The sequence below is a fragment of the Megascapheus bottae genome, chromosome 16 (genome assembly GCF_031878675.1).
Source record: "Megascapheus bottae isolate mThoBot1 chromosome 16, mThoBot2.hap1, whole genome shotgun sequence".
Classification (NCBI taxonomy): domain Eukaryota; kingdom Metazoa; phylum Chordata; class Mammalia; order Rodentia; family Geomyidae; genus Megascapheus; species Megascapheus bottae.
In genome coordinates, this window is record NC_143524.1 from 13,193,614 (window position 1) to 13,216,338 (window position 22,725).

Here is a 22,725-nt window from a genome sequence, read left to right on the forward strand (position 1 = left end):
AGCTCAGCAACAATGCCCAGGCCCAGAGTGTAATTATATATATATATATATATATATATATATATATATATATATATATATCTTCATCATTTGAACCACAGCTCCACTTTTGGCTTTTTGGTAGATAATTGGAGATAGAAATCTTATGAACTTTCCTGTCCTGGCTGGCTTGGAACTGTGATCCTCAGATCTCAGCCTCTGAGTGGCTAGGACTACAGGCATAAGCCATCAGCACTTAACATTCTTCAACCTCACATCTGCCCCCAGCCTCTGCCTGCCCAGATATCTGAGTTTCTCTTGTATAGCCCTGCCACCCCTTAGTCTACCTGAAGCAACTGCAGGGCTATTTCCAGTTTCCATTAGCACCAAGAGGCAAAGAAAGAGAACCTATTTTTTTTTTGAAATTTTCTACTGTCCTGCTGAAAGCCCCTGTGGTCCTCATTTACGTCATAAGCAGCCAGGCCTCAGCTCTGCTTCCCCTTAGCTCACACCCCTTTTTCACCCTCAGAGTTTTATGCCCCCGCATTTCTGCCTAAAAGCCCTTTTCTCTTTGTGAAGGGCTTTCAAATGCTTTTCTTAGCAACTCTTCACAGTGGGGTGGGAGGTTTAGCTGCTGAGCCAGAGCTGCATGGAACTATGGCAGGCGGAGGATGTGAAAGGACCACTGTGGGCCTGAGCTCCTGCCAGCCCCAGGGCAGCCTGGACAAGGAATAGAAATTCAGGTCAGCAGCCCTTGCAAGACTTCAGCCACACAACAGGGGTTAGAGAGAACGGCAGTTCCATTGCTATCTCTTTCCCCCACTTCCCAGCCCAGGGCTGCTGCCAGTTTCCCAGGCCTCTGAGGCCCCCCCCTTCCCAGGCGGGGTCTCTCCCTGCTTTGCCGCCTTATTCAGCTCTAGTGCTGAGACTGAATCCTGGGCTTCATTTCAGCATGAGAGGAGAGGCCTTGCCCAATCCATCCCACCTGCTGCCATCTTCTGCAGCTTCCTCACGCTGGAGATTAAAAACCTCCAGTCTGGGAAGTAGAGGAACCTTCATTCTGGAATTATCCTAAGGAATCTCAGTTCTTACAGTGTTCGCAGGTGTATGTGTGTATGTGTATGTATATGTGTGCATAATAGAACATCTTCCATTCTAGCCCTTATTCTCTGCTCTCTACCCTCTAATCCTACCCTGGCCTCCTTTCTGACTTCAGATGCTATTTATATTTGATCCACAGCCAAGAAGACTCTCGAGGCTAACCCCTCATGTTTCAGGCAAAGAACTGAGAGACTCCAGAGAGAGACTGTCCAGCTCAAGGACACATAACAATAATGTCTTTGACCAGATCTCTTGACTCTTAGACTGACAGCTCTATTTGCTGTCCTGTGGTACTTCTTCCTCCTTCTGTATCCTCTCAGCCAGAGGCATGGCACTGATGATGCTCTCCTCTTAACAGGGTGTTCTGGAAGAATCTGGTAATGGAGCCCAGCAAACCCATGGTTCCCAGAACAAAGGTAGAACCCATGGGAACTTTCCATTTACCTCATGATGGTGGGGGGAGGGCCCTCTCCATCCCTCTTCCCCAAGCAACTGGGGCCTGATTGCCTCTGCATCATTGAGAATATGAGGCTCTTTAAGCTCCCCGGGGATAGACCACGTTTATACTTCTTTCCTGGAGCCTCAGGAAAAACCAGGACAGTCTTAGACTTACTCCAGACTCCCTGTGATTGTGTAGACTGGAAACGTCCTGTCCCTGAGACTGATGGCTTTAAAGAGTATAGATGCCCCAGATGGACTACAGATGTCCTTATTGGACGCTCCAAAGGATGTCACTTTGGGTCAGGGGCTTTAGAGGGAGAGCAATTTCAAGTTAAGACTTGATCTGTGGGGGGACTGGGAGCATGGCCTAGTGGTAGAATGCTTGTCATGCACAACGCCTTGGGTTCGATTCCTTAGTACCACATACCTAGAAAAAGCCAGAAGTGGTGCTGTGGCTCAAGTGGTAGAGTGCTAGCCTTGAGGAAGCCCAAGGACAGTACTTTGGTCCTGAGTTCAAGCTCCAAGACTGCCCCCCCCCCCAAAAAAAGAGACAATCAGTGGAGGGAAGGGAAAGTTAAGGCCAGCCTTGACTGCCTGGACCCTTCCCCACCCACACACCAGCACCTTTGTTTTGAGAAGCAGTCCCCCCAGGTCTTAAAAGGGCCATAAAGGGAGCCTCTGGGACCCCACACTCCAGCCATTTCTCCCAGATCTTCTGGGCAGAGGACAGAGGAAGGCTAAGTATCATACAAAGGAGAGGACAGTTTAGTTGAGATGATGTTGGAAGGGCTCCAGGGCATTCCTTCACCACTGTGGATGCCAGTGAGGCCTGTTGTGGTTCAGGGGACCAGGATGGTATGCAGGGTCCCAGCCATGGTAGCAGGGGCGACATCTATCCTACAGTGCTAACACGCAGTGGAAATCCCAGGAGGACACCTGCTGAATGAAGTGGGGAGGTGCTCGCCCCTCTTTCCCCAGAAGTGTAAGGGGGTAATCTCCATGCGCTCTCCAACACCTCGAGGTTCCTAAGAGACTTGTCTGTTCCCAGCAAGGGAGTGCACTCATTAATCACACGTGGAATGAACAGGGCATTCACAGTTTGTGCAGAGAAGGGGCCTTGGCACCCCTCCTGGATCCCCAGCGTCGAGAGGGGGGCCAAGCAAGAGACAGCACTAACTACTTAGCTGTTAGCAGCCAGGAAGGGGGGGTCCCCGAGCGCTCCCGCGCCCCCCCCCCGCCCTCCTTACCTGTAAGACACCTGCTTTCGGAGGTGCAGCTGGCCGAATCGCTCTTCCACCGAGGGTCCAGCCGCCAGACCCCGCGGGCCCTCGGGCCAGGGCTGCGAGCCCCGGGGCTCTGCGGGGCAGCGGCGCCGCACCACGTCTTCCCGAGGCCCCTCCGCCATCCTGCTGTCTCCTTCCCGGCTGAAGTTCAGGGTCCTGGGCTCGCCTGCGCCTGGGGCGCGCGGCGGGGAGCCGGGGTGGGGGGGACAGCGCGTGGTGAGTTCCCGCCACGCCACGCTCGGATCAGCAGCGCGATGGGGGCACTGCGAGGCCGGGGAAGGGCCGAGGGGGTCCCGCTGCGCCCCGAGTCGGGGAGTTCTGGGAAAGGTTGAGGTGCGGCGTCCTGCGCACCGGGGCGCCCCCCTGGACGGACGGACGGACAGACGGACGGGCAGAGTCCCAGCGCAGCCCGAGCCCGGGCCGGTGGGGACAGTGTTCGGCGACTGCAACCAGCGCCGCCGCCGCAGCTCAGAGTCACCTCAGTGACACTGGCCAGGGAGGGGTCCGGGGAGGGAGGAGGGCGCCGCCCGCCCCGCCGGCGGGCCCCGGGCACGGCGGGGGCGAGCCCGGCACACCCGCCGCGGGCACCGACCCAGGGAGGGGTGCGAGGCTGGGCTGCGGGGCGCCGCTCCGGCCCCCACTTCGGGGCCCCCACCCCCACATCGGTCCTGGCTGCCAGCGCTGGCAGCTGCCAATCACCGCCCGTCACTCAGCCGCGGAGATGCCGCCCCAGCCCTTGGTCCCGCGCTTTCCGGCTTTGGTATTTGCTGCTCCCGCGCTGGCAGGTGGAGGGGGGCAGGGACGGTGACACCGAGCCAGCTTTAACCCGGTCTTCGCCACGGGAGTTTAGAAATGCAGTCGGATTTGGATCGGGGTGGGGTGGGGGCCCAGGAAGGAAGAATCTGAATGCAGGGAGCACTGATCCAGACCCAGACTTCTTTGGATCTGTTCTCCAAAGGGACCCATTTGGGGCCCAGTGGGAGTGGGCTGCATGGATCTCGGTTCTGAGACCCTCAGCCGGTAAGAGGTCCTCCAAGCTAGAGGCAGCCTCTTAGGGAAAAAGAAGCAGATGAGCAAAGAGAAGCCGTATCAAAAGGAAAGAGAGATGTTGGGGTGCCTCTTGTATTTTTCCCTTTCCTTTCCACATCCCTATGGACTCTTGTCCCTGGGGTGTTCTTATATCTGGACTGGAGTGGAATCTGGTCGAGTTCTCAGGTCTAATTCCTATTTGTGGTCTAGGCTCATCTTTCTGAAGTCCACCTTTGGCCATCGCATGCACCCTCCCCCTGCAGTATGTCAATGCTGCCTGCTACCTTAGCCTAGCATTCAAGGCCTACCTTGCATTTCCTGCATCCCATCCCTGAGTCTCATTCAACCTTTCTTCTCCAGTGACTCTCACTCTGAAAACTGGCATCAGCTCTATGACATCATGTAGGTTGGCCCCTCTGTCAGATTCCTTCTGCTCATGGACTTCAGCTCTTGAGACTCCTTCTAAAGCCTGTCCCAGATGTGGGGTCTAGTCTGCCTGTGAGTGTGGGAAGGTGGGAGGGACCAAACCCACAGAGTGGAATCTGACAGTGACCATCTTCCTTGCTTTTGCTCAGGTTGTGCCCACTATCTGCAATGTGGAAAGGAAATCTGCCCATCATCCTTCATGGCCCAGCTCCAGAACCACCTCCTCCATGTAACCCTCTAGTTCAGGTGCTCTCCACTCTCTCCTCTTTGGGTCCCAGGATGACTTCCTGGGCCTCTCTTGGAGCCCACGACCTCTTTCATACTCTAGCAACAGCTCTGTCTCCTTTGATCCTCACTGCAACCCTGGGTGACAAATATGATCACTTCCTCCAGGCCTCAGAGGAATAGGAGGTGATGTCATGCAAGTGATTTATTTGCCCAGGTTGGCTCGAGCAGTCAGTGACCAGCCCAGGCTTTAAATCCAGACCTTTGGGTACCAGATCTCATGGCCTTTTCCATCCACCATTTGGCAGCCATAATAGCATTTGCTTGCCTCTCTCTCACTCATCTGTAAAATCCCAAAGATCTGCTCAGCCTCCCACCTTTCACTGACCCCGCAATCTTCTATTGCATGCATGGGATTGCATTCAGCTTTCCTAAGTACAGTTCCTTCTTCAAAGCCAAGTTCTAAAGAAGCCCTACTGCTGAGAGTGGGAGGCTGGGCCCCTGAGAGTCCCCACTCTTCACCCTGGTTGCCCTGGGGACGGTCCTTCTAGGATTCTTGGCTTTTATTTCCAAGCATCCTGGTCCTGAGTAGCCTCCTACACCATGAATTATGGTAGTTCTGTCTGAATTTGCCAGCTGCTTGGCTGCTGGGCTCCCAGGTTGGGTTTTTGTTTGGTTCTTCCCTGTGGAGCTCTCCTCTCAGACCGTTCATTCCTCCATGCTCACGCCTGCTTCCCTGTTCAGAGCCAGCTGCTGAATGCTTACCCCTTTTTCACTTTGGCTCTTTGTCCTTCCAAGAAGAAGGGAAAAAGGAAGAGCCCCAGCTTTCCTGTCTGCCGTCCTCATCTCGGCAGCTGCAGCACACTCCCGTCTATGTGTTCAGAAAGCCATCGCTTATGTCTTTGGAAGCTTCGGTGCATTACTGATCTGGTACCTGCAGGCTTTCACTGAGGCTTCATAGCTATTTTAGGGAGATGAGTTCCATTTTCCAGATGAGGACACTGAGAGGAGAAGGATTGAAGTGATTTGCTGAGGTCGCACAAGCCAGTATAACACGAGCCATGAAGCCCATGCTCTTAACTGCCACTCTGATGACCAAGCACACAGGGTTTTAAGGAGCTCACTTTGTAGCTTGACTCAGGAAGACTCAAGGGACCCCTGCTACCTAATTCAGAAATGTGCACAATTTGGCTCCTGGGGGTCATGAAATCCTTCGGGGCTTGGAATCATGTCCTGGCTTCCTTGTTGCAGGCCTCCCCCTCCCCCTCCCCCTCCCCACTGCTCTCTGCTTCTGGGGTTTGGTTACCAGGTGTAATACAGGGTTTGTTGTAGCAATCTGAGCTGGGTGACTGGCACCATAAATGCTATCACATGTGCTGTTGGCATAGAAGGCTAACAGTGGAGTGGCAGGGTCTCTGGCTTCACAGTTGGGGGGTGCACTGGGCCCTTCTAAGAGGCAGTGGCATGTAGCCCACAGAGGTGATGGTGTTTCCTATGTGGCCTGGAAGAGGGCAAATGGCCTAGGATGGGCTACAATACCCAGGGACCAGCCTGGAGCCACAGGTGCTCTGAATTAGTTGTTCCAGGAAGCTCAGTGCTCAGGGGTCTCATGTAGCCATGTTGTGGGGGGAGGGGGGAGGGGAGCCTAGAGATGGAAGGAGGAGCAGGGAACCAAATGCTCCTAGATAGCTTTGACCTTTAGCTGTGTGACCTTGGTCAGCCATTTTACCCGAGTCTCTCTCTTCCTGTCACTCTCAGTCTCTCTTTTTCTGTCTCTTCCCTTTTAGAAGAGCTGAGGGTCAAACTTGGGGCTTGGCCCATGCTAGATGAGAGCTTTCTCACTTAGCTCCACCCCCCGCCCTGCACGTCACATTCTCCACCTGTAAAATTATCCCTCCCTTAGGACTTTTTCTGTTCCTAATTGGTGTATGTAAAAGTCTCTGTCTAATGCCTGGCACACAACACTGCTTCATTCCCAGTCCTTCAATTTAAGAAAGCACTATTAGCACAAGATGGAAGAGGAGGCGCTCTCTCTCTCCCTCTCCCTTTCCCCCCTCTCTTTCTCTTCCTCTCCCCCCTCTCCATCTCCCCTCCTCTCCCCCCTCCCCATCTCCCCTCCTCTCCCCCCTCTCTCCCTCTCCCTTCCTCCCTCCCTCCCTTCCTTCCTTTCATTCTGGTACCAGAGCTTGGACTCAGGGCCTGGACTCTGTCCCTGAGCTCTTTTTTTTTTTTTTCAACAAAAGAAACAATTTATTTGGAATATGCATTACCAGTACAAATTAGGAGACTATAAAACCTACACCATGTTAGTATCATTAGAGAACACAAAAAGTTCAGTTGGAATCAAAAGGGCCAGAAGCCTGTGCTCTCACAGAAGCAGAAAAGCTTGAACTTTCAAAACCAAAGCAGAGCAGAGCTTTGCAGATTTATACTCTGAATATCAGCAAAAATAGAAGGGAGAGGGAGAAAGGGGAAAATAAAACCAACAACCAAAGGAAAGCATTTCAAAATGAAAATGCCAAAATGGAAGAAAAGAAGTAAGAGAGAAAGGGGTGGGAGAGGGACATACAATATTTTTATTTATTTTAACAAAAGCAAAAAAAAGGGGCCGGGAGTTTGGCCTAGTGGTAGAGTGCTTGCCTAGCACACACGAAGACCCGGGTTTAATTCCTTGGTACCACATATATAGAAAAAAGCCAGAAGTGGTGCTAAGGCTCAAGTGGTAGAGCTCTAGCCTTGAGAAAGTCCAAGGACAGTGCTCAGGCCCTGAGCTCAAGCACAGGACTGGCAAAACAACAACAACAACAACAACAATAACAACACAAAAGCAAAAAGAAAGTTTACAAAAAATAGAGGTTTCCAGAAAGCTTTGAGCCAGGGATTGAAACCACAAAGGTGATGTGAAAAGCTCATTATTTTGCTAGAGCTCAGCATTGGGGTGAAAATGTTTCCGGAAGCATTCCTCTATATCTCAGCATTCATTCTTCACTGTTTTGACTGAAATTCTAGCTCTCTGACCATGTAACTTGTTGAATGAGCGGTGTCTAAAATTAAGATTTTTCAAAAAAAAAATAAAATTAAGATTTTTCTCCCAGACAATATTGCTTTCTTCATTCCCTTAACTAATTAAAACATTCCAAATTAAGCCAGCTTCAATCGGCCTTTTACCACACCCTCCCCATAATTCCTTCACATGAAATCTACAGTATAAAGTCTGGCTTCCTATCTCACCAACTCTTCATTCAGAATCAGCAGCCTGACTGGACCCAGAATCTGATTCCTAGATCTACGAAGTCTGGTCAGTCCCTGAGCTCTTTTTGCTTTAGGCAAGCACTCTATCATTTCAGCCACAGCTCTACTTTGAGTTTGCCTTCCTTCCTTCCTTCCTTCCTTCCTTCCTTCCTTCCTTCCTTCCTTCCTTCCTTCCTTCCTCCCTCCTTCCCTCCTTTCTTCCTTCCTTCCTCCCTTCCTCCCTCCCTCCTTCCTTCCTTCTTTCCTTCCTTCCTTCTTTCTCTCTTTCTTTTTTTGTGGTTAATTAAAGAGTCTTAAAAACTTTCCTGCACAGGTTGTCTTGGGACCACTATCCTCAGATCTCAGCCTCCTGAGAGTTAGGATTTCTGGTGTGAGCCACTGGTACCTGACTGTCCCTTATCTCTTTTGTTCAAGGCTAGCACTCTACCACTTGAGCCACAACTCCACTTCTGGCTTGTTGGTGATTAGTTGACATAAGAATCTCATGGGCTTTTCTTCCCAGGCTAGTTTCAAACTGGGATTCTTAGACTGAGCCTCCTAAGCAGTTAGGATGACTGGCATGAGCCATGGGTACCCGCTTTCTCCCATTAATTCAGCTCTCACACCAATGCTCCCATTTCCCCATGCCATATCTCACCATGTTATTAGGGGGTCTCTCAGTTTCCTTCTGTACCCACACAATGCCCTGTCCTTCTGTCCTGGCCCCTTTAGTCCAAATGGATCTGTCTAGTTGCTCCCTGGATCACACACTTAACCCATCATCTATCATTTATTTTCTCTCCTTGTGGCACCAGCAGTCCTCCCCCACCCCCCCGCTGTCTCTTTATCTTCTATAAATATCTCCAGTCAACACTCTCAACTGAAAAACAGTCCCAAACTGTTCTTGAATTTGCCTGGATTCCCCTCTAGGTACCACCCTCTAATCCTGGAGGGCTGAGTTCCTCAGTGATTGCACCTCTATCCTTAGCCTGTCCCTTCTGTCCTCTTCCCTGTCACCTCGGAATCCTCCAGCCTGTCCTATGCATGGCTCCTGCCTTTGTCTTTTCATCGTACATGGTATCAGGCCACCCCAGCTGGAAGGTGCCTCCTTCATCAGTTTTGGGTACCTCACATCCAATTTGCTTTTTCTTTCCTACCATTCTTTTTCCCTGTTTTGTGCTTATTTCCTTTCTCCCCTCCTTACTATTCCTCTTCCCTCCTTCCTCCATCTGCAGGCCAAGCCTCTAACACAGCACCGGGATTGCTGCTGGCTTCCTGGCTGTTGGGAGACCTTTCTCCCAAGTCAAGACTTGTATTTTATTCCGATCCTTCCCACAGGCAGCTCAAATGCCAGATGCACTCAGCTCATCTCTTTTGCTTCTCTCCACACCTATTCTTCCTGCCTCAGTCCCTCTCTCTGGAATGGTTTCCTCAACCTATCCAGGGCTCTACGGTCAACCCCTAACATGTCATCCTGGGCTCTGTGCTGGCTCTCGAATCCCATAGCCAATTTGCTGTGAGAGCCTGGTGGCACCTTCTGGTCACCTGTGGCATCAGCTAATGGGATCTAACCACTTGCAGAGCTGGCAGATGAGAATTTCCTCTGTGATTCCCAGTGCCTTCATTGTATCTGTGGAAGGACTGTATCCTTTATCAGCCCTAGCATGAGGAGAAGACAAGCAGAAGCACTGGGGGCAAAATTGAAAGAAGTCCTTGTCAGTGTAGAACAAGTGCCTCTGTAGGGATTTTTAATTAAATTGTGTGCGTGTGTGTGTGTTACTGGGGCTTGAACTCAGGGCTAACACGCTTACTTCACTTTTTCACTTAAGGCTGGTGCTCTATCCTCCACTTCCAGCTTTTTGCTAGTTAACTGGAGATAAAAGAGTCACAAACTTTCCTGTCCAAGCTGGCTTTGAACTGTGATCCTCAGATCTCAGCATCCAGAGTAGCTATGATTACATGCATGAGCTACCAGTGCCCAGCCTTTTGTTGCTTTCTACTCTTGGGCACCCACTTGCCTTACCCCAGACTCTCTTTTCATGGCTTCATACCTGTGCACTCTATCCATGGCTCCCCGCTAAGAACTCATGCTTTTGTTGTTGTTATTGTTTGTGCCCCTCCTGGGGCTTAAACTCAGAGCCTGGGTGCTCTTCCTGAATGTTTTTTGCTCAAGGCTAGTGCTCTACTATTTGAGCTCAACTTCCAGCTTTTTGGTAGTTAATTGAAGAAAAGAGTCGCATGGATTTTCCTTCTAGGGCTGGCTTTGAACTGCTATTCTCTGATCTCAGCATCCTGAGTAGCTAGGGTGGCTGGTATGAGCCACTAGTGCCCATTTTCTTCCTTTTTTTCCCCCCTCTCAAACCTAGTTCTCTACCATTTGAGCCATACCTAGATGTCGTCATCATCATCATCTTCTTCTTCCTCCCCTTCTCCTTCTTCTCCTTCTTCTTTTTTGGTGTTGATTAGTTGGAGGTAAGAGTCTCACACACTTTCCTGCCCAGGCTGGCTTTGAACTGTGATCCTCAGATCCCAGCCTTCTGACTAGAATTACAGTCATGAGCCATAGCACCCAGCCCTGAGTTTCGTTTTCTCAAGACTGGCACTATTCCACGTGGGCCACATCACCACTTTTAGCTGTTTGGGTTTTTTTGTTTTGTTTTTTTTTGAGTAGTTTATTGGAAATAAGAGTCTCTTAATACTTTCCTACTCAGGCTGACTTCAATTGTGATTCTCAGCCTCTTGAGTAGCTAGAATCACAGGCATGAGTTATCAGTACCCAGGCACCATCCCCTTTTTCATGAATTCGAAATCAAGCTTTTTGAAACCTTAATGTCTTACTGTTTATTTTCTGTTTTGTGAGACAGTGTAGTCAAGGTGAACCTAGAATTCATTATGTAGCCAGAGCTGGTACAGAGCTTGCAATCCTCCTGTCTCAGTCTATTGAAGAAGCCACCCCACCAGCAACAACTCTATTTTTTATTTATTTGCCAGTCCTGGGTCTTGAACTCAGGGTGTTGAGTATTTTCCTTGGACTTTCTCAAGGCTAAAACTTTACCACTTGAGCCACAGCACCACTTTTGGCTTTTTCTTGGTATGTGGTACTGAGGAATCAAACCTAGGTCTTCGTGCATGTTAGACGAGCACTCTACCACTAGGCTGAACTGGCCCACAACTTTTCACTTTTGTCCTTAAAAGTGGTTACTCACATGTCCTTCTGAACTCTAGGAGAGATTAAACAGGATGTGTATACAGTGGAATGTGGGGATTTCAGAGGCCATATTAAAACCTTGGCCACCATTCAGCCCAGCAAATGATGATTCTGATACTCAAATACAACCATATTTGTGTCTGTTAGTCTGTTCCTGGTAAGAAAACTTTGCAGAGCTTTACTGAATGTGCAAACAAGTGGACAAGAAGACATACAAATGAAAAGCAGACAGACAAGCAGAAGGACAGGGCAGGGTGTGGGTATTCTCACAGGTAGACAGGCACTTTTCGTTTTTGAGATGGGGGAGGGGGTGTCTCACCAGAATACAACCCGTCAGCTCCAGTGATCCTCAAGTGAGCTTTCTTCCTCGACTTCTGATTAGCTGGGTCTATGGTGGCCTCACCACATCAGCCACACCTTAATCTGAAGTGTATGCCTTTATCCAGAGGAGGAAAAGGAGAGCAGAGCTACAAAATGGACAGCTCTTTGGAGGGCTAAGTCCCGTAGAACACAGGGAGTGGAGAACACAGTGCCTGGCTCACAGTGGGAGTCTTAGAAGGCCAAGACACTGGCTGATAGAGCTTTCCGCTTCCATGCCCAGCTGTAGGAGAAATGAGGTGGGGGAATTAGAGCAGATTTCTTGAGCTTCTTGGTGTGGTGAGCGGAGCCCAGCGGATGCCCTTTCCCATTCCGCCCCTCACTAGAACATAAAAGATGCCCACGCCGCCTCCCTCCTCCCTCCCACCCACCCTGAGCCACGAAGAAAGGAACAAAGTCAGGAGTTGATGCTGCATTTTTTTTTTTTAAATTTTGCCTTCTTAAAGCATGTGCTGAGCTAGTGGAAGGGAGCAGTCTAGCAATTAAAAGGCCCAGCGACTTGGGCAGCGGTGGCAGGAGTGGCCTGGAGAGGGTCTGTGTGTGTATGTGTGTGGGGGTGATGCCCTCTGTGCCAGGCCAAGGAAGAGCAAAGCCCGCACTGACTTCATAAAATATAAAACAAGGGAAGGAGACGGTTGGAGGAAGATTTGTAAAATACAATATCTTAGGGGATTGGCAATAATAAAAAATAAGGTTCATTATTTACAAACAATTTCTGTTCTTGGTCTCTGTACAGTTGGAGGTGGGTTGGGGTGTGTGCATGTTCGTGTGTGTGTGTGTGTGTGTGTGTGTGTGTATGTGTGTGTGTGTGTGTATGTATGTAGAGCAGGATGCTGTGTTGGTGGGAGTTTTCAGGGGAGGGGGTACCAGTGAGTGGTTTATCTGAGGACGGATGGTTGTGGGAGTGGTTAGCCCAAGGGAACAGTTCATATGTTGGGGGTATGTAGGGCCCCAGCCATCATATGGGCTGGGGAGGGTTGGGGAGAAGCAGAGCCCTTCTCCTGGAGTGGGAAGCCCCAGGGAAGGGGTACAAGCTGGATGGGGGTTAGTAAGCCAGAAAACGCCTCTTCTGGGTGCCAGGGGGTCCGTCCTGTGTCCTGGGTCTTGGATTGGCCTAGGAGAGTTTGATGGTGGTATTAGGGCCTAGATCCCTGGAAAAAGGAGAGGAGACAAGATGAGTTCTCACCTCTTTCTGCAGGTGATCTGTAAACGAGCTCAACCAGGGAGGACGGGGCCAGGGGGAGCCCAGGGCCACACCCACCTGTCTTGGAACCACTCCTTGGTGTGGGAAAAGTTGGGACTGGTGCCATTGCCACTGTTGTCCTCTGGCCAGGCCTCACTCAGGTACTTTGTGGTCTCGTGGGTGCTGTCCGGGTGGTCATGCTGCCGGTGGTCCTGGGGCCGTTGTTCTGTTGGCTCCCCTGGCTTGATCTCCCAGCCTTCTGGGGGTTCCACAGGCAGCAGGGCTGCACGGCCTTCTTCCCAGGAGCCCACCCCATCGTCATAGAACAGGAGGCTTCGGGACGGCACTGGGGAGGAGATGCAGGATGAGCCCCAGATACCCTGCAAGTGTGTCCCCCATCATCAGTTTGGCCACATTTGTGACCCAGTAGTGAAAGACACAGGCCCTGGGATGTTACAGATCTGGATCTGAGCCCCAGCCATGTCCCTTCCGGGCTGCGTAATCTCAGGATAGTCACATACTTTGCTTCGACCGTTCTGAGCCTTAGTTTGCTGATCTGTAAAATGGCAGTATTCGGACCAGCTCTAGGTAGACATGGGGGAAGTGATTAAAACTGGGTTAGTCAAAGGTCTAGTTCGGGAAATGTTTTGAGCACAGAGAACCAGGTTCTAATCCCGTCCTTACAGCTTTCTTTCCGGGAGACCCAGAGTCATAGGTCCTTGTTTGTACTTTGGAGACATCAACAAGATGATAAACAATCTGGGCATTGGTGGCTCTACCTGTAATCCCAGCTATTCATGAAGCTGAGACCTGAGAATTACTCTCGGAAACCAGCCTGGGCAAGAAATTTCATGAGGCTCTTTTCTCCAGGTAATCACCCCCCAAAAAGCCAAGGGACAGTGAGGGGACAGCACCCAGGCCTTTCATTCAAGTCCTTCTATGAGCACACACACACACACACACACACACACACACACACACACACACACACACACACACACACAAATTGTTGAGCACTTCCCATGTGTCAAGCATTTATATAGGGCTCTTAAATCCACATCAAATTAGTAAAAATCTTACAAAAATTAATCAATTAGATTCCTTTTGGGGGTGGGGAGGCAGGACTGGAGTTTGAACTCAGAGCCCTTTGACTGCTAGGCAATGTTCTACCCCTTGAGTCATGCTGCCAGCATTTTTTTGCTCTGGGTTAGGATCTCACTTTTATGCCTGGGTTGGCCTGGCAGCCAGTGACTTCCAGAACCCCCTTTTAGCATGATCACCCAGACAGTTCTCCTTTTAATGCTTGTTTAGAGTCTATGCCTGGCTGGGCCGACAGGCACAATGTGTCTAGCGTTTTATGGGTTGAGATGAGGTCTTGTTAACTGCTGAGGCCGGTCTCCAACTAGGATCCTCCCGATCTCAGCCTCCTGAGTAGCTAAGATTACAAATGTGTCACCATGTCCCGCTGGTAATTCTTTAGCTCTGCTTCTCAGAATAGGTAGCCAAGGCTCCAGGATGTTGTCCTGCACTAGTCCTTGCTGAGACCCAGGACTGCCCAGCTCTGGGATCTGCTGTGGGCTTCCAGCCGCCCTCACCATCCTCCATAATCTGGCAGTCAGTCTGAAAGGCCTTCCTGATACCGTGCAAGGCACCAGCTCCGGAAATCAGCCCGCTCCACAGTGGGCCCCCTTCCTCAGCCTTGCCCACCTCCTGGCTCTGCATTCGCTGCAGGCGCCCCTTCCTGTCCTACTTCCTCTCACGTGCTCTGCTCCTCAACCCCATCCCCGTGGTGGCCATCTCATCTTTCATGGGTTCTTTGGTTTGGGAAGAGCAGAGATGGCCTTGTATCCCACCCACCCACCCTCACAGCCATTCCCTCTCTCCTTCAGGGTCACTCACCCAGGGAGAAGTTCTCATTCCCCACCACTCTCCCTCTTGCTCCCCCTTCTCTTCCTCCCCTGCTCACTTTCTCCCTTCTAGGCCCTCAATGTCTGGTTCATCCTCCCTGCACTATTCCTTCTAGAAACCCCACCCTGTTCTCCTCTCTGGCTGACCTCCCATCTGTTTCCTCTTCCTCCTTCGCCTGTCATGCCTCATACATGGTCCTAGGAAATGATGGATAGCCTGGAAGTTCTTCTATAGGTCTAACTGAAGTACCCTCTGCCTATTGTTTGCTATCCTGGCTCTTCTTTTACCAGAGATGTAATGGGGCTTTGAGTTCCTCTTGGGCTTTTCCAGAAGGGAGGGAATGCGTTCTTTTAGTATGTGCCAGCTTTTCTAGGTCGCCACCTCAAGTCTTCACAACAATCATGTTTAACTTAAGATGCATGCCCAGGGCTATACAGAAAATGATATGGGTGTGACAATCTAAAGCTCCATGTTTGGAACCACTAGATCTCAGTCTCCTATGGGGAGACCCTCCCCTCCCTCCCTCCCTCCTTGGGGGAGGGTAAGTATTAGAATCCCATCATGACCTTCTTTGCCATAAGAAAAGAGTCTTATGAAAAAAGCTGGCTTTGAAACCATGATCCTTGTAGCTCAGCCTCCTGATTAGCTAGGATTATAGATGTGACGTATCAGTGCCCCCAGAATTTTTCCTTCCTTCCTTCCTTCCTTCCTTCCTTCCTTCCTTCCTTCCTACCTTCCTTCCTTCCTTCCTCCTTCCCTCCCTCCCTCCCACCCTCCCTCCCTCCTTTTCCTTCTGTCTGTCACTTGAGGGCTTGAACTTGAGGCTTGGGCCCTGTTCCTAAGCTCTTTTGCTCAAGGCTAGCGCTCTACCACTTTAAGCTACAGTGCCACTTCTGGTTTTCTGTTGGTTAATTGGAGATAAGAGTCTCATGGGGACTTTTCTGCCCGGGCTGGTATGAACCATGATCCTCAGATCTCAGTCTTCTGAGTGGCTAGGCTAATAGGAGTGAGCCACCAGCACCTGGCTCAGAATCTTTCATAACATCGTGCTTTGGACAGCTACCATTTTACTAGAAATGGTGTTGAGTTGAAATTCATTTCCTGTCCCAGTAGTGAAATACGGCACTGAGTTCATGCATATACCCACTGCCACCATCAGCTGTGTCAATCAGATCTAGAACGTTCCTTTTAGCACAGAAGCCCTCTTCCTCCCAGCTATTTCTGCAGGTCTTGGAGAGAGGTTGAGCAGGGAGGCAGGAGCTCTGTGTTCTAGTCCCAAGTCTAGCACTAACATTGAGCAAATCGCAGTCTACGGACCTCAGTCTGCTTATCAACAAAAGAGGAGGTGGGAGAGGATGAGGCCAATCCTGCACATGGCTTCTTCCCGGATGCTGGAGGTACTCACTCTGACTGGCTGTGTAGACATTGTCAGTGGCAATGGGGTCTTCCTTCAGAGTCTGCGAGCCAGAGGAGAACTCAGGAAGGCAAGGCACAAGAGAGCCCAACACCAGAACGAAGCACAGAGCCGCCACCTGGTGATGGAGTCAGCTATTAGATGTGGGGCAGGGAGGGGCTGCCTCCCACCACAGCAGCTTCTTAGAGGTCTCCTGGCCTCTTGGGAACAGGTAGTGGCTGCGCAGGCCACCCCAGTGGACTATAGAGGGCACCAGAGGCAGCCCTAGGAGCAAGAGGGAGTGTGCCAAGGGGAGGTTACCACTTACTGGGTAGAGGAAAGGAAGAGGGGGTTGGGAGATGTGCGAATTGCAGCTGGGATCTAGGAAGAGGGAGACAGGTGGAACTGAGAGCTGGGGAGCCCTAACTAGACCCCACTCCTTAGGGTTTCAGACACCACCTGTTCCTCAGCTAGAAGGGAAGAGGAGAGAAGCAAAGGCCTATGCCATACTCTAGGTGTCTAGGGATTAGCTCAGGATTCTCCTAGCATTCATTCCAGAAAAAACCATGTATATGCAGACCTCCCTGAATCCCCTCTAGCCCAACACTCCAGGGGCCTGCAGAAGCCACCTCCCTATGGGACCTGTACCTATGGAACTCCTATGCCTCTGGCTGGGGTCATCGGGCCACCAGTGCAAGAAATGGTCATGGTAGCGCCTTGTGCTGTACAAGGAAGAAGGCTGAACTCTTCGAAGGCCAGGCCAATCCACCAAACCTTGGCCTGCCTTCCGAGAAGACCAGCCTAGGGCAGTGCTGTCCTCCCACGGGCCTGTGCTGGGGACATGGCACCTACCATGAGGCAGGTTCCAGTCTGGGTGGCAGCCATCTTGTAAGGTCTGGAGATCTTGTTGGTGACCAGAGTCTGGAGTTTCTGCAGCTGCTGGAGCAGGGTCCTAAGAAGAATGCAGTGGTCACTGAGAGGGCTACAACCTAGCAGCCATCTCTGCCTCTTGGGGCTCTTCCTTGGGGTTGGAGGGGTACCCCTGGGATCGCTCTTGACTTGACCTCTATGCCAGGTTCCCCATTCATTCAGTCAAGACAGAAAAGGTCACCTCCTGCTTGGCGGCTCTGTAGTGTGGCTGAGGCATCTGTGGCTTGCCTCCAGGTGGGTAGCTCAGTTACCCTGCGGGAGCTCAGAGGTGCCCTGGGGTACTCCTGGCCAAGGATGAGGCAGGAGTTGGGCAGGGGGGCGGGGAAGGAATATGTCCCCAACTCAGGGAGGACATGCCTTCTTTTTTCAAGCACTATATCAACCACAGCCATGTGGGCCTTTCCACCTTTGCATTCCAGAGCACCCTTAGCTGACAAGGGCAAACCTGGCCCAAAGCCTAGTAATTCAACCAGTAAGTGGCACTTATTATTTATGTTAATTTTATTGCTGTTATCACAACTCCTGTAACCTTCATGTTAGCCTATCAGTCTCCATTGCTAATTGTGGGCTCCCTGAGGGCAAAGACTGGGTCCCGCCCAACATGGAATCCTCTGGGTTCACACAGAGAATTTAAAACAACAGCAACAACAACAAAACAGTTATAACTGCTTTGCAACTAGCAGGCTGGTGCAGTTCCCAGAATGAACAGCAGGTGGCGACACAGCTCCAATGGTTTTTATTCAGGGCAAGAGGTAGGGGTGAGGCGTGAGGGCTCTTTTCCCCTGCCCAGCTGGAGATGGAAGAAAGGGGTTGGGGGTTTTCCAGACCAGTCAGAGGAGTGTCTGGATCCCACTGAGAAGCTATGGGACAAAAAAAGAAGAAAAGAAAAGAAGAGAGTCTGGGGTGGATTTTTAATGTATGCTACACCGTCTTCTGTTTTCTTACTGTAATTATTCCCAGAAAAAAAACATTATCCCAGGGGCCAGGAGTTTGGCCTAGTGGTAGAGTGCTTGCCTAGCATGCACGAAGACCCGGGTTCGATTCCTTGGTACCACATACTTAGAAAAAGCTGGAAGTGATGCTGTGGCTCAAGTGGTAGAGCTCTAGCCTTGAGAAAAATCCAAGGACAGTGCTCAGGCCCTGAGCTTAAGCCCAGGACTGGCAAAAAAAAAAAATTATCCCAGACCTACCCTGATCTCAGGGCTGGGCACTATTAAGAATTTAGAGTGGGGTCCAGGTGGCTCATGCCTGTAATCCTAGCTCAGGAAGCTGAGTTCTGAGGATCTTCGTTTTTCAAAGCCAGCCCAGGGAGAAAAGTCTCCAGTTAACCACCAAAGAGCTAGAAGTAGAGCTGTGGCTCAGGAGGTAGAGCACAAGCCTTGAGCAAACAAACCTCAGGGACAGCACCTAGGCTTTGAGTTCAAGTCCAGAAGCTGGAACCAAAAAAAAAATTTAGACTAGGAGCTGGAAGCCTGGCTCTGGTGTCAGAGCACCTGGCTAAAAACCTGGAAGGCTTTTTAGTACCACCACGAAAAAGAATAAGGAAAAAATTGGAATAATAATTTTTTTTTAAAGAAGGGAAGAGAGGGCCCAGCAGTTTGGCCTAGTAGTAGAGTGCTTGCCTAGCGTGCTTTAAGACCTGGGTTCCATTCCTCGGTACCACATCCATAGAAAAAGCTGCAAATGGTGCTATGGCTCAAGTGGTAGAGTGCTAACCTTGAGAAAGCCCAAGGACAGTGCCCAGCTCCTGAGTTCAAGCCCCAGGACTGGCAAAAAAAAATAATAGAGGGGCCGGGAGTTTGGCCTAGTGGTTAAAGTGCTTGCCTAGCATGCATGAAGACCCGGGTTCGATTCCTTGGTACCACATATAGAAAAAAAAAAGCCAGAAATGGTGCTGAGGCTCAAGTGGTAGAGCTCTAGCCTTGAGAAAGTCCAAGGACAGTGCTCAGGCCCTGAGCTCAAGCCCAGGACTGGCAAAAAAAAAATAATAATAATAATAGAAAGAGGGGAGAAACTTTCCAGCATTGTGCTAGGCTCTTTTTTTTTTTTTTTTTTTTTGGTGGGCTTTGGGGCTTGAACTCAGCTGGGTGCTGTCCGCCCTGCCTTTGAGTCAAGCCCCACTTCCCATTTTCTAGAGGTTAACTGAAGATAAGAGTCTCAGGTCCTTTTGTGCCTGGGCTGGATTTTTTTTTTTTTTTTGCCAGTTCTGGGCTTGAGCTCGGGGCCTGAGCACTGTCCTTGGACTGTCCCAAGGCTAGTGCTCTACCACTTGAGCCACAGCACCTCTTCTGGCTATTTTTCCATGTATCCACATGGAGGACCGAGGAATCAAACCTGGGTCTTTGTGCATACTAGGCAAGCACTCTACCACTAGGCCAAACTTCTGGCCCCTGGGCTGGTTTTGAACCTTGATCCTCAGATCTCAGCCTCCTGATTAGCTAGGATTTTACAGGTGTGAGCCGGCCTGCGCTAGGCTCTTTGACTATATCATTTCAGAATTGAACCGGTGAACAAATTCTAGGAGCCCCTACTGACAAAATTGGAGCCCAGAGGTCTCACAATCTTTTTGAAGTCACAAAAATCTCAGAATGGGGCAAGAACCTAGAGCTATGACTTGATGCTGCATGCCAAGTACTGTATTAGTATCTCATTTAAAATTCTTTCCTCTCTTTTCATCTTTCCTCCTTCCTTCCTTTAGTTTTTGTTTGAGACAGGGACAGGGTCACTCTGTGGTCCAGGCTGTCCTGGAACTTGTGCTCCTCCTGCCTCTTTGGTCAATTGACACTGCCAGAGGGCAGGCTACAGTGAGCCAGGGTACAAGGGGGACACTGGTGTGGCCACTCACCTGTTGGCATTCTCCAGTGTCTCCACCTTCTTCCACAGTTCATTGTTTTCAGATGTAAATGTCTCCACCCTAGAGAGACCAAATAGGTGTGGGGTCTGAGTTCAGTGCTGCTCCTTGGCCCCACCAATCACGATGCTATTTCCTACACCCCCTATTCCCTGTGTCTGGTACCCCATGAGAGAAGACTGGGGGAACAGGCCCAGGCCCCAACCCTTCCAGGACCCTTACTTCTTTTCTAGACACTCCACATACTCTTTCTTCTTACGCCGGCTTTCCTGGGCAGAGATCTAGATTGGAAGGTCCAAAATGGGGGTTACTATGGGCACACATCCACTTTCAGCTCCCCTCCAATTTTAGGGCCTTCCCCAAATCATCAGGAAGTCCCCCCCCCCCAAAGTCCCAGGATAGTGCAGGGATGTCTCAGGTTTTACCTTGTTCTTGATTTTCCTCCGGACTCTCTTCAAGGCCTTCTCCTCTGCTTTGGTGAGGGGGAGCTTGGTGGGGATAGGGTAGCCCTCGGCAATCAGGGTCCGCTTCTCCTCCTCGGTCAGGAGCAGGGGCCCCGATGTCCCCTGCAATTTCTGTAGGAAGCAGGAACCAGACCATCCTGGGTTCAGATTTAAGCTGTGTCCTGTACTATGTGTGCATTGTAACTCCCTGAGCCTTAGTTTCTTCCTCTGTGAGTGGGGGGAGGATATGCATGTGTATTGGACTTAAATCTGTGAATACAGTGCAAAATATGGGGCTCAAGTACAGGGACACACACTTAGGGCATTCTTTGGGAGGGTTCCCTGGAATAATCAGAGCTCACTTGTCCAGAGCCCCCTAAACAGCACCTTTCTTCACACCATCCCCAAGGCTCAGGGCCTGTGTTTTGTTGTCCCCCAACTATAAGCCTTGGAAGCAGCCTGGGTCGTCCCTCTAAAGCTCAGGAATATCAAGTTCTAGTCCCAGTGCTGTGTGTGACTGTCTAAGCTTTGGAGATCGCTGGAGGCCTTGTCTCTTAGGGCCTTGTCATCACACCTTCCAGGGAGGCAACTCCCTCAACTCTGGGGTGTGTGTGTGTGTGTGTGTGTGTGTGTGTGTGTGTGTGTGAGACTCAGAGCTCCCTAACCCTCCCCACCCAATCAGTGCACTAGAATAGATTTCCTCAACAGCTCCTGTTTAGGATCAGCCCACCCCCAGCTCCTTACATGAGGGGCAGTGAGGAGAGGGGAGGTGGAGATGGCCGTGGAGGAGCGGGCCAAGGGCCGGACAGGGCTGGAAGGGGGCAGAGAGCGGGGACTCTGGGAGCCATCACTGTCACTGCCGTGGCTGCTGGGAGGCGTCGGAGGCATCTGTACCAGGTCTTCTGGGAAAAGAAGGGGACAGATTAGAGTAGGATTGTGTCCCCACTCTAACATTGTGAGGTGGTGAGTTCAGTCTGCCCCTAGGCTCCTTACACTGCCCTGGGGCTCAGGTGGGTGGAGGGGAGCAGACATGGCAGACAAAGAATTCCTCAGCGCATAGAGCAGAGGTCCTTCTTGGGGGCACACAAGCTGTTTCTCCCTCTAGCTTCAAAGATGTTTTTTATAGTCCAGTTTTAGTGTTTTACAGTCCAGCTATGCAAGCACTGAAGGCAACTTGTTTTTGTTTTTGTACCAATATTGGGGCTTGAACTCAGGGACTAGGTACTATTCTTCAGCTTTTTCACTCAAGGTTAACACACTATCACTCCAGCTATACCACCACTTGTGGCTTTTTTTTTTCCTGGTTAATTGGAGATAAGAGTCTCACATAGTTTTGTCTGTCTGAGCTGTTTTTGAACCACTATCCTCAGTCTCTTGAGCTGCTAAGATTATAGACAAGAGCCACCAGCAATTTGTGTCTTAAAGCAGGCCCATGGGGCTCAGGCTGAGCGAGTGAGTAGTAGGCTCTCATCCGTCCACGTTGAAATATGGAGCCATAACCACGAAGGGTTTCCAGATCCCATGGTGAGGTGCTGGATTGTCAGCAAATCAGGAAGGAGGGATGCCCTCCTGCCCTTGGCAGGAAGATTGCCACTCTGCAGATGTATGGAAGAGGTGCCTCGAGTCCAGGTTCAGCCATGGACCAGGAGCTCAGATGCTGGGAGAGAATCTGGATTGGAAAGATTCCCTTATCCTTTCCCTTTCTAGACAATTCCAAATAACTCTCGTGTCCCCTTCTCGTTTGATTGCAGAGGAACTCGCAAAACTATCCCTGGGTTGCTACTTGGTAATTTGGTGGTTTGTCTGTGAAGACCCTGGGAACTCTGGGAACTCTTCAGTTTATCTGGATATCCCTGTCTTTCGGTGTCCTTAGTGCCTGAGAGTAGTCCAGCAGGTTCTAGATGGATGATGGATAGATGATTAGATAGGTGGATTCGCAGAATGGCTGGTTGGATGATTTGGATGGATAATGGATGGATGGATGGATGAGTATGTAGATGATGGATGGATGGATGGATGGCTGAACAGTGGATAATGAATGGGTAATGGATGACTATTGCGTGGGCTTCAGCTAATGAATGCATAGAAGCGTGAGAGGATAAGGATACAGTAATGGTCACAGATGAAGAAGGAAGCACTGGAAAGAGAAGAGGGACTGAGAATTGATGGAGAATAGGTGAGGAAGATGTCTGGTACAGGTCACGACTTTGAGGGAATATTGGTAGGCCAAACTAAGATTTTTTTTGGGGGGGGAAGGGCCCTGGACACACTCACCTGGTGTCACTTTGAGGAACTGGTTCACCTCCTGGGGCTCTGCTTTGATCACTGGCAGTTGAGTCATGTCTCCCGGAGCCTGGAAAAGAGACAACTCCAGCTCCATTGGTGGTCCTCTCCCTGCCATCCAGTCTACTTCCCTCCTGGAAGCTGGTGTTCTGCCCTATTTTCAGGGCGGTGACTGGGCCTGAGGGTGCTTGGTGCAGCCCAGAGGGAAGAAAGGTAGGCCTCATGCTTGGAAAAGCCAAGCTCTATTTATGAGGAGAAAATGTGGCCAAGTCGTAAAGTTCAGAGTTTAAGTTCAGAGGAGCAGGTTTCCTGTGGCCTCTAAGACCAGGCCTCCTGGTGGGGGCTGACCTTGGGCTAATGATGAAGGTCATTTTAGTGTTGATATGTGGATACCATGAGGATCTGAGGTGCTGTCTGGCACACAGTAGCTGAC

At 50.6% G+C, this 22,725-nt stretch overlaps 1 protein-coding gene across 3 annotated transcripts in view; it reads right to left on the reverse strand.

Annotated features, from left to right (window-relative positions):
- Positions 1-12,328: 12,328 nt before the first annotated feature.
- Creb3l1 (cAMP responsive element binding protein 3 like 1) overlaps positions 12,329-22,725 on the reverse strand; it is a 35,439-nt gene continuing 25,042 nt past the window's right edge. For 2 of the 3 annotated variants that reach the window (XM_090348905.1, XM_090348907.1), the window contains 9 exons: positions 22,284-22,362; positions 20,754-20,911; positions 19,992-20,141; positions 19,789-19,847; positions 19,561-19,629; positions 16,638-16,737; positions 15,798-15,924; positions 12,563-12,830; positions 12,329-12,452 (listed from right to left, as the gene is read on the reverse strand). In XM_090348905.1, the coding sequence (XP_090205031.1) occupies positions 12,416-12,452; positions 12,563-12,830; positions 15,798-15,924; positions 16,638-16,737; positions 19,561-19,629; positions 19,789-19,847; positions 19,992-20,141; positions 20,754-20,911; positions 22,284-22,362 (1,047 nt within the window). In that variant the 3' untranslated portion in view covers positions 12,329-12,415. The remainder of the gene's footprint in view (positions 12,453-12,562; positions 12,831-15,797; positions 15,925-16,637; positions 16,738-19,560; positions 19,630-19,788; positions 19,848-19,991; positions 20,142-20,753; positions 20,912-22,283; positions 22,363-22,725) is intronic. The other variant, XM_090348906.1, reaches the window with a different exon arrangement.